Source organism: Ahaetulla prasina, unplaced genomic scaffold (genome assembly GCF_028640845.1).
Source record: "Ahaetulla prasina isolate Xishuangbanna unplaced genomic scaffold, ASM2864084v1 Contig271, whole genome shotgun sequence".
Classification (NCBI taxonomy): Eukaryota; Metazoa; Chordata; class Lepidosauria; order Squamata; family Colubridae; genus Ahaetulla; species Ahaetulla prasina.
This window is the reverse complement of record NW_026682033.1, coordinates 555-12,124: the sequence shown is the minus strand read 5'-3', so window position 1 is coordinate 12,124 and position 11,570 is coordinate 555. Positions and strand designations below refer to the sequence as shown.

Here is an 11,570-nt window from a genome sequence, read left to right as displayed (position 1 = left end):
GTAGGGCAGATTCAGATTCTGCCTGTCATTCAGTGCTGTCATAGCTGCTACTACTGATGTTCGCTTCCTACTCATGACTTCATCCTTCCACAGCAGCCTCTTGGTGCCATCTAACCATTCCCAAGAGCTGTCACATCTTCTCATCTTCCTTCTTGCTTGGCTACAACAATTCCCTAAGCTGCCACAATCACCTTCTTTCTTTTTCTGGTATTGCTTTGAACTTTGGAATTAACTAAGATGTGAGCACATACATGGATCAATAAATGTTTGATTACCATATTATGTTAAGACTACACAGTTATTTTATTATTTATTATTTATTTTATTTATTTATTTATTTTGTCACAACATTATATATAAGCATCACATAAAAGATTATATAGTATATATATATAAGGTAATATAAGGAAGTATAAGCATATATATATATATATATATATATATATATATATATATATATATATATATATATATATATATATATATATATATATATATATATATATGTTTGTTTTATTGAGGTTTTTAGGGGTGTTGTTTCTTTGGTTATTGGGGGGTGAGGTCAATAGTAGAAAGTTTTGGTTAAAGCTTTTGGGATTATGGGAAGAGACCACAGAGTCAGGTAATGTATTCCAAGCACTGATAACTCTGTTACAGAAGTCATATTTTCTGCAATCTAGATTAAAGCGTTAACGTTAAGTTTAAATCTATTGCAATTAAACTTAGGTCTTGTCGAAGCGGAGTTCTAAATTTCTGTATATTCTAAATTTTTAAAGTATTTTTTATCCTGCCTTTATTATTTTTCAAGTGTGAACATACAGTACATAATATTCCCTCCTACTATTCAGCTGTCATTCCTTTATTATAGTTATTATTATTGATAGTGATTGTGCAAATCCTATCTTTGTTTTTGTCTTCCATGTATAACAGGTGAGTATCAACAGTGGAGAGCCTCTGTTCAGGAATAATACGCGTGCAGAATCATTACGGATACATTTTCCATTAGGGAAACTCAGCCTCCATGTATGTGTCACTTTTAGTCTAAAGAAATAAGACTTTGCTTTTAATACAATTGTGTGATTTCTTGACCTAAATCTCTAAATACATTCTATAATTATGTATATTGCCTTTATAATTGAAAAACAGGCTTTTTTTTAGTAAAGAACATGATGCAAAGTTCAGCCAAGAATGAACAACTCATTTTCAACTTACTATATGTAGTCCTCAACTTATGACAATTGAGCCCAAAATTTCTGTTAAGTGAGACATTTGTTAAGTGAGTTTTCCCCTATTTTATGGCCTTTCTTGCCTCAGCTGTTAAGGGAATCACTGCAGTTGATAAGTTAGTAACTTGATTGTTAAGTGAATGGCTTCCCCATTGACTTTCTTGTCAGAAGGTCACAAAAGGTGATCGCATGACCTTGGGACACAGCAACTGTCATAAATATGAACCAGTTTCCATGCATCTGAATTTTGATCACATGATCGTGAGGATGCTGCAAAGATTGTGAAAAAAAGTCCCTTTTTTCAATGTTGTAACTTTGAATGGTCACTAAATGAACTGTTGTAAGTCAAAGACTACCTGTAATTATAGAAAGTATGAATGTTTTCCTAGTTTACAGCATGGTTTTAACACTAACAAAATAAGCAATTATAAAAGTTCTGAACACCAAAATACTGCATTTTAGTATTATGCATTAAAAGCAAACAACAGTCTAACAATTTAGGATCCTGAGAGCCATCATAATAAATTGTTTGACACACATAACAGTCACTTTGGAATCATGTGAAAACCCAAACTTTAATCTTTGCTGTTTCTGCCAAAAATGAGTAGGGCTAAGGGAAGAGAAGAAAAATACTGCAGAAAGAAAATTAAAATAAGTTCCAGAATGTTGGTTAGTTTAATAATGAGGCCACAATACGATATAGCATATTTCTGCCAGTAATTCAAATTAAGAAGTTGAAACTGAAGGCAGTTTGAGCAAAGTTTGAAACTTAAATGTACAAGGCAGACTTCAAAACGTCTGGGATTATTTATAAGTATGGAACATCAGCCAGCAGAAGGTATGGAAACAGGAGCACAAAAGAAAATGCAGAGAGATGCAAATGCAGCAAGTAGGTATTAAGATAGCAATACATCCTGCATTAAACAGAACAATATTCTATATGTAAACATCCTCTGCAGTTCTGAAGAATCATATTAATCTTCTGTGAATAAAAGAAGGGAAAACAAAGGTCCTGAAGGATTCCAGCAATGGTCTGCATCAGAACATATAGGTCACCTGTTCAAAATCGTCAGCAGTATGAGAGATATTGTATATCCTAAATTTGTAGTTATGCAAATAACTAATAATAATAAGAAAATGTCAGTAGAAGTTCTTGACCATAAAACAATTTACTAATTTCAAGATTTTTAAAAAAAAATGTTGCTGCCAAAATCCAGATCATTTGTGGTTAAGTATGACATAATCTTATTTGATCAGTCTGATCAAAGGAAAACATAAAGCTTCAATGCCCCGGGGGAGTGCTAGATTTTTATCTCAAAACTATCCTGGATATTATTAGTCATGTTGCTTCCTCAGAGTACAAAAAGAATATAAAATGGTACAACCCATTTGGCTTAACTGTAGATTAAGAACTTGTTAGAATGAAAACAAGTCCTAACAAACTGCAGATTGTAGATAGGCTATTTTGATTGTGGAAGTAAAAAAGTATTTATTAAGGTTTATCAAGGAAAGTAAAATGCTCCATGTGACTTTTAAAGGAACTCCTTCCCTGTTATTGCATTTTAGAATAAGAAATTATTCCCAAAACCACCTCAATGGATAATTTCCTTATCAATCTTCCATGTTACATAATTCCAAAATACAACAATTTTTATTGAGAATAAGTTCAGTAGATTCCATACACTCACCAGCTTCAGGATCAGGAGGAATTCTCCACATGTATAAATTGAAGTCATCAGACCCCGAGAGAATGTACTATTAGAAATCAAAATATTACAAGTTACAAGAAAAGAACTATTAAAATATATGCACAAGAATAATAAAATTTAATTACATAACATGGCTAATGCATGTTCTGTGCTTTGTTCAATTAACTTTATTAGGATTATGACAGATTAAATGCTGAAAATATAAAGACTAGTTACCTAGAAAAAGATTACAATTCTACATATACACATTGATTTAGAAGTGCCATTGAAATTATGAGAATGTCTCCCTAAATATATTTATTCTATTTTGGGTACTCTTTAACATACTTTACTTGTACAAGAACTTTTCATATACTACAAGTTACCTTTATAAAATTCTATTACCCCATTTATAAAGGAATTCCCAGGAAAATCTATAGCTCAGTGACAGGGTAAATATTTTATCTTAAGAAGATTCCATGTTTGAGGGCAAGGTTAAGAACAGTGCCTATAATTTTCAACTACAGTTAGACTGATAACTGTGTTAGGTGGTCTAATGATCTGACAGGCTATGAAGTCTCTGAAAAACAACTTCCTATTGTTTCTCCAAATTACAAAATGATATATATAATTTCCCAATTGCTGCAATCATTTTTTTTACCAAAATAGGGTTATCACAATGTATTTTACAACCTATCATGACTATATTATAAAATGTTAAGGGATATATTTCAGAATTTCATGCAGTGCTGCTGACAGCTCGAGGCACATTTCTTATGGGATATTAGTATTATAGTCAATAATGCTGTATGATGCTTAGTGGTGGACTTGACATATCCTTCATGTTTTCATCCATATTGGTTAAATTATTACTGGTCTAAGTCAATAAAATAAAGCAAAACAAAAGCAATGATTGTCTCTGCAATAGTGAAATCTTACTTAAAATGTAAGCAATTCTAAATAAGCAATTTTTTGATGGCCTGTTTGCTCAGCAACATTGGAGACTGATTTCTTCTGTTTGCCACATTTTGAAATATCTAGTGTCTACAAGCTATAATTGATGCAAACAATTTTTTACATATTTTTGAATAATGTATAAATCTTAAAAAAATATAAAAATAGTACTAATAGTACTTTATAAAAACAGTTTTACATTAGTAAAAACAATGCAGTCTGTTGTTTAAAAAAATTAGTATGCCTTTAAATTTTATGCAGAGCTTTCCCCCAAATTATCTCATTCAGGACATTCTCTAAATAAAAAGTTATCACGTCCTTGATAACAATAATTTCTTTAAACTAAATTACTGATCTACTTAACAGGAAAAAAAAAAGGAAAGAAATGCACAATTGCACTTACAGATGCAAACATTGCAGAACTGTGAAGCTGCTAATGTATTAGATATTTACTGCTTCAACGGAAGATTAAACAGTATTAAACAGTAGTTTAATATAGAGTTACTTTCCATACGCTATTCCTCTCTGGAAAAAATAGTTTTATCCCAGACTTTGTCAAAATTTAAAGCCAAGGCTGACCCCACTTTTATTAGATTTATTAAACTGATTATTCTCTTTCAAGTAGAACTTCGGATTTTCTTGTAAGAGGAACATTTTTTGAAGTATTAGAAAAACTATGTAAAAGGTGTATTGGATAAATAGCACTAAAGTAACTTTGGAGAAATGCCACCAAGATGATATCTTTTTGCAATAATGCACAGAATCTGGTAGTAGAGAGTGAACTATAGCTAGACCAGAGTTTTTCAGTAATTTAAGACATGTGGACTTCAGCTCCCAGAATTCCCAACCAGCTAGCTAGCAGGGGTGTCAAACTCGCAGCCTATGGGCCGGATGGTCACATGCTGGCCACGCCTACCCCCAGTTTAGGGGGAAGGGAAAAAAGTCGTACGTCATGTGATGACATGACGACACGAGTTGATAGCCCTGCTAGCAACGGAATTTTGAGAGTTGAAGTCCACATATCCATAAGTTGCTAATATTGAGAAATACTGACTTAGACTGACAAGGTATACTGAGGACACCTATCAGGAAGACTCTTTCCCAAAGTTTTACAAACATTCCACTAATTGCAGTATAACAGAAATTAATACTAAAGGTATTCTAATCCAGGCAAATTTTCTAGGGAGAGATAGCATTTGGAATTGTGCCTGAAGAAAAATGAGTAGCAAGAGAAGCTGATAAAACAAACGGATCACATGTTATCTACAATAAATAGTCACTATTCCAGTTGTACCTTTTTTGGAACAACCAAAGTTCAAAAGTATGTCCATTTTAGCAATGTGAGATAAGTAATCTCTTTTCTGCTACCTTTAGCATATGTGTTGTGAATTCAAGCATTGGACCGATTAAAAATATCCCAAATTTGTTTCTGAGCAAAATTCTTAGCCATTCTTCATCAATGATTATCTAAAAAAACACCAAAAGCAGGCTGGGAAGCAGAGGGAAGAATTGGCTTCCAGACAACCAGCTGCTGATTCAGAAATTTGCCTTAGATGGAAGAAATTCCCAGGCGTGGTTAATAACTGCGGCATGAAACATCAATCCCAGAACAATAAACAATGTCTCAAATGTTTAGAATGAGCCATCCTACTGCAATTGCTTGGGATACCTTGTGGCTCCCTCCCACCTCTGTCCCCAAAGTAACTTTATACTAGCATCTTATGCAAACTAGAATATGGGGAGAAATAGCTACAGTGATATGAGCTTATAACAGTGTTTTTCTTCATTTTTATCTGCTTGAGGAAAAATTCAGCTTCCTGTCATTTTTCCATTTCCTTCATTTTTATGGAATGCAGAATAGAGCCATGCTCCTCACCACAAGCAACAATATATATATATATATATCCATTTTTCTGTGGCCACGATTTTTCTGATTTTTTTTTTCTGTGAAAATTAGTCCAGAATGAGGGATTTTCTGTAAGACTCCAAGGTAATCAAAGGCTGCCATACTAAAGTTAAGATTCTTAACGGGGTTCTTGGGATGAAAGGCAAAAATTAAAAATGTTGGAATATATTGAATTATAAAAGCTAATTAAAAATTCTATGGACAACTACCTTTTTTAGCCCCCCCCCACAAATCCTCTCCTCCAAAACTGAAGCACACACACACTATACACACACACACACACACACACACACACATATTACAAATTATATTGATAATTGATAATTATAAATTATAATTACAAATTATAAATTATAAGTAATTATAAATTACAGATTGCTGTAATTCTGGTTTAGCATGACGTGCAGTGCAATATATTATATATATTCATCCCCATGTGAGCAGCTAGAAAACCCGAATAACCAAAGACCTACATACAAACACCCGCAAAAACCTCAGAAAACAAATAAATACACACACACACACACACACACACACACACACAATATTTTTAGCCATCTTCATTCTTCCTAGCAACACCAGCAGCTAAACTTAAAATCAAAAGTTTGCTGTGACACATAAAACATTAGGAATGTATTTGTTTCCCATAGGCAAATCAGGAGTTGCAATAAGCTCAATCATACCATTCTGGCTAGTAAAATAAGGATAACAATTCTAATTCTAACTTCTGTCCAATATAGCTGCTCACATTATGGGGATGAATGCTACAACACTGGCATGTACCTTACAAGAATTCAGGATTTACCAAAGTCCTGGACTATATGATATTTGTTCAGTTTTCTTAGAACAAAAGGTATTTGTATATCACTAGATTAAAGATAATACAATTAAACCATTTCAGTGCCAAATTCAAAGAAAGTTTCAGTATATTAACCCTGAGCTCCAACCTGCAGAGGCCCTCTCACTGCAGGCAGGGCTTCAGCTAATGCAAAGCCCGCCAAGTTTGCACCATCCGGACTATAATGTGAAAAAGAAGAAAAAAAACTAGTATATCACTAGATATAAGATATATAACCGTTTTCAGCACAAAGAAAGTTTCAGTATAAACCCTGAGCTCCAACCTGCAGTAGATCTTCCATTCAGTATATGTATATAAAAATCTGAGCTAGGTCAAAAAGAAAAGTAGAATATTTTTAGAACGCTAGAGATGATTTAGAAGCCTTTTTTTTTTCTCCTGAGCTTTCATAGGCAGGGAGGAGAGCAAATATTACAAACATTATAAAGGCCAACTATGCACAGAGCTGACTCGCTGGCCTGAATGAGGTAACTAACAGATTTAGACTCTCTGCATCCAGAAGTTATGCCAGAAAATAACAAAAGCAACAAACTAAGGAAGTCAGGAATTAGGTATATCTGCATCCAAAACAGGAACCATTTTTAGCACTTCCTATTTGAGAGTTCCTGATGGCCAGTTTACAAGAAAAGAGACAGTTCAGACCTGTGTCAGCTGGGCAGCAAAGAATAGATTAAAGAAGGCAACAAATGAACACATGGCATCTTTAAAATATGAGATCTCTGCTTGAAGTATGTGCGTTATCAGAGCTACAGTGCATCCAAGACTGACAGCTAAGCTAAATGAAAGCTAAAACCAAAGTAAAACAGTGGCTTGAGACAAGTTATCGATTCTGTCCAGACCTCTGATTAGATTTCCTAGTGTACAATAGTTTTATAACCACTGAAGTTTTTTAGTAGCTTTAACCACTTAAGTACAGGCTGCCATCTCTATTATTAAGTACCCTTAAATCTTTGCAATTTCTAACTCAACCAATATGATAATGAGCAAAGTATCTTCAATATGGTCATTTTCATGGACTTTCAATAACCTTGCAACAGCCAGTTTTCCCTTTAATCAGCTTCTCAGTTTTAATTCATGTATTTAGTGATATAGCTAAATGATAAGAAATATTATTTTTCTTCCCTCTAAAGAATTAGGGCAACTATTTCAACCTTATAAAGTTCATCAATATTAGAAATAATAACACATCCAAATCCATATATTATTATACATAGGCACTACATTTTTCCATTAAATCAAATATTAGTTGTAGATTCCTAATCTATCTTTCCAATGTGTACTAATAGTCCATTGCTGCCCTCCACTGTCAACACAGAGAAATTTCAGCATTTTTCAATAAAATATTAACATGGAAATGGGGGGAACCACATATACACATGCTGACTAAATCTTAATTAGGCACAACATAGATTGTTTTTAAGTATAAAAATGGCAAGATGTGCTCTTTTAGACACAACTATTTCTAGGGCGTCTGTGGAAAAGGAATGTAGAAACAGGCATCCATCTTAAACGGCTTTTCAAGATGTAGCACACATCAGAAATTCAGGAATTTCTACTGGGAATGCTCCCAATGACTGCTGCATTCCTGAAGTTCCCCTGTACAAGAATAAAGTCAACAAAGGGGATTGGGTGGTGATGTAATGTCTGAGATATGCCCCAAGTCTGATAAAACAAAACAAAACAAAAATACCCAGTCATACACAGCATACAGTAACCCTTGCTTGAAAAAGTCACCCACCAGAGAATTTTGGCCCCAGGGACTGTTATAGTAGATAGGGTGTGGCACTCCTGAATGTCACTATTTTTTACAACATAATTCAAGTAGAACTGAAACTTACTTTCCATATTATTATTATTTTCTTACCTTTATTATTTTTAGAAATAAGTCATGGAACATATCCAACACACCTTCCTCCTCCTAATTTCCCCTCAACAACAATCCTGTGAGGTTTTGTGTCTAAGTCCCACAAATGCCTATAATTTTATCCTTCTATCTTTCACTATATATTTTTAGAGGTACCAAGTTTATTATCCAACTTTTTTTTTTTTACTTTTTAAAGCATTTTTACTACCTATTCGTCCAAACCGGTAGTAAAATGGTTTAAAAAGTTTTAAAAAATGTTCCAACAATCACAGCTGTGCCGTGAGATCGACAGAACTTTTTTTTTACTTTTTTAAAAGTAAAATTAGGTTTTTTTTTGAAAAATACAAAAATTGTTCTCACAATTTTATGAATGCACATATTACATAATAAGGCAATGGCACTATGGTTCTCTTTCATCTAAGAGATATTCCATGTTATTTCATATTTAATAATTTATTGTTTAAATTGATTTGCATATGGCAAGAAAACAGCCAAAAAGCCAGGGGTGATCTTGGGCCAGTCACCTTCTTTCAGGAGAAAGGTGGTGACTGGCAAATCACTTCTGAAAACCTTGCCAAGAAAACCTTGCCGCCTATCCCTGCTGCCTGGAATGGGCCAAAAACGAGGTGTGCGGAGGCTGAAAATGGGGCATGAAGTTGAAAATGGGCCGTGCAGAAGCAGCGATAGCAGCAATGGGTGGCGGTGATCCCCACAGCCTGGAACAGCTGATCGACGGTACTCTGGGAGGTCAATCCAACCACCAATCAGCTGGTTGTGCTAAATCAAGCTGTGCTGAAGCTGACCAGGCTGTTTGCTGTTTGCTGCATGGAGGCAAATTGCTGGGAGACAGAGGCCGAAGGGTGGGGCCAGTGGGTGGGCGGGGCTTTGGCAACATTCACTCAATAAGATGCACAGACATTTCCACCCACCTTTGGGGCAGGGAGTGCATCTTATAGACTGAAAAATACGGTATATTATCTATGTGAGTGTATTTCTTCTGCAGTTCTTTTTACTTCCCCAAACACTATGGAAAGAAAAGAGATAAAAACAGGAGAAACACTGCATCTGCAGCAGCTTTAAAGCAGAGACTCAACAAGTCAGTTATAAATAGTAACTAAGATGCTCATCATTAACTACTATTTAACTTATGTGGATGACTAACCACAATATGATTTAGCATGTTGTGAGAACTATGCCACTAAACATTATCTATATTGATCTAGATTTATTGTTTTACACACCAAGAAATCTTAACAGTATATTCTCAAGGAGTCTTAAAATATCTTAAAATGCCTCTCTGTATAACTCTTGGATTTTAGGAATTAATGCCCCTTACCTGATCACGATCTCCTGCAAAACAGCAGCTTTTCATGGTACAAGAGTTAAAATAACCCTGGTTGTCAAACTGGAAGACAGGCAGACGGGAATGGATGTCATAAAGGACTGGTGGCAACCGACGCCTGAGAGCAAGCAGCTGCGTTCCATTGCTGTTAAATCTCACACTCATGGCACTCTGAAGTGACAGGTTCCCACCATACCGGAGCAAGGAACTAGGAAACAGGAAACAAAAATGAATTAAAATGAGCTGCCACAAGTCAGCTGTCGCTACAGTCTTCTCTATCATTAGCATTGGTGTTCAAGGATGGCAGAGTGTCTGAATGTACTGTTTTGTAACAACATCATAATTTGGATACTATAGCTAGATATCCTGTCTAATAAGAGATTTGAGTAAGGTTTACTTTAGTAAAAATATTTGGAACAAATTTCAGCTGAATGGTATATATTTTACAACTTTATTTCAGGCAAATCTAACAGCATAGAAATCCCCATGAAATCAAAGAGAGGAGGGTGATTTTAACTAATTTATTCTACTGACTGCAAAGCTGGGGTTGGGGATTCTGGCTGCAGTGCATAATCGGCTTAAAATAAGCACTGATTTAACCTGGGTTTCTTTCTAGTAAAAAATGAATAACGTTTGGATCTAAAAGATCACTTCCATGCATGTTTCTTCAAAGATAATCAGTGTTATCTCTCTCCCAAAGAAGTAAATTTAAGATTTTTGCCTTAAATATAATAACATTTTAAAATCTTAAAATGTAAGATTTTAGACAGAAAAAGTAAATCTTTAGGAATAAGATAATTTGTTTGCTAAGTTTATATACTACTTTTTGTTTTGGTACTTATCATATTTATCACATTCAGTTTAACTGGAAAAAAAATCTAGTTTTGCACCAAAGGCTGCATGAATACAGTATCTGGAAACTTCTAAGATGTTTATGTCATAAAGTTCTTCATATTAAAATGCACTGTGGCTGAGGGTCAGAGCAGAATAAAAAAAAGCTCAAATCCAGTAGCCTTGCACTATTCTCAATAAAAACATGAATCAACACTATTTGATTCTTCTTCTTGTTTTCACTACTGAGCTGCTTCATGTATTAAACTTTTATCTGGGCAGAAAATAATTTCTTTGTAGAAACAGAAAACACACACAAACACATTTATAGTGTGACCTGCTACACAGGTATAAAGAGGATACACTTGGGTTATTGCTATACAAAACCTGGAGGAAGATACAATTGTGTTGCTATTATTACATAGAAGACCTCCAAGGTCCCTTACAGCTTTATTCTAATTGATAGATATACAAATTTAAGCCCTTTAAAGTCTTTTGGAGGGCGAAAGGATAGGCCTTAAAAGTCATTGGGCATTCACGCAGTAAATTTAAAAAAGTGAAACAATATAATTTGAAATGCAAGAATAACTGTTATGTCAAAATAGTTTTACCAATAGCTTGTGGGAACAAATGACAACTCTTGTGTTCAAGAATCAATTGCTTCATTTCCAAGAAAAAGATAAAGTTATCTTCTTTTGGCAAGTGGCATCATCTGGATTGTTTTTGAAGCTCACAAAAACAAAACAAAACACCACTAACAAAAGGGAAAAGAGATTGGGACATGAAATGTCTTCAGTTGCTTTCATTATGTTATTCAGTCTAGATAGCTTGGTAAGTCACAGTTGTTGCTAAATTAGCTACATGGATATAGGAAATCATAATAACCTTTGGGTGAAAAGAAGG

The 11,570-nt window shown here is 34.3% G+C and overlaps 1 protein-coding gene across 1 annotated transcript; it reads right to left on the bottom strand.

Moving 5' to 3' along the window:
* Window positions 1-2,822: 2,822 nt before the first annotated feature.
* Window positions 2,823-11,173, bottom strand: LOC131187319 (DDB1- and CUL4-associated factor 5-like). The gene is made up of 2 exons (XM_058161576.1): window positions 9,831-11,173; window positions 2,823-2,981 (listed from the first exon to the last, which is right to left on the bottom strand). The coding sequence occupies exons 1-2, from the start codon at window positions 10,122-10,124 to the stop codon at window positions 2,838-2,840; spliced, it is 438 nt and encodes a 145-aa protein (XP_058017559.1). The 5' UTR covers window positions 10,125-11,173; the 3' UTR covers window positions 2,823-2,837.
* Between the last annotated feature and the right edge of the window lie 397 nt (window positions 11,174-11,570).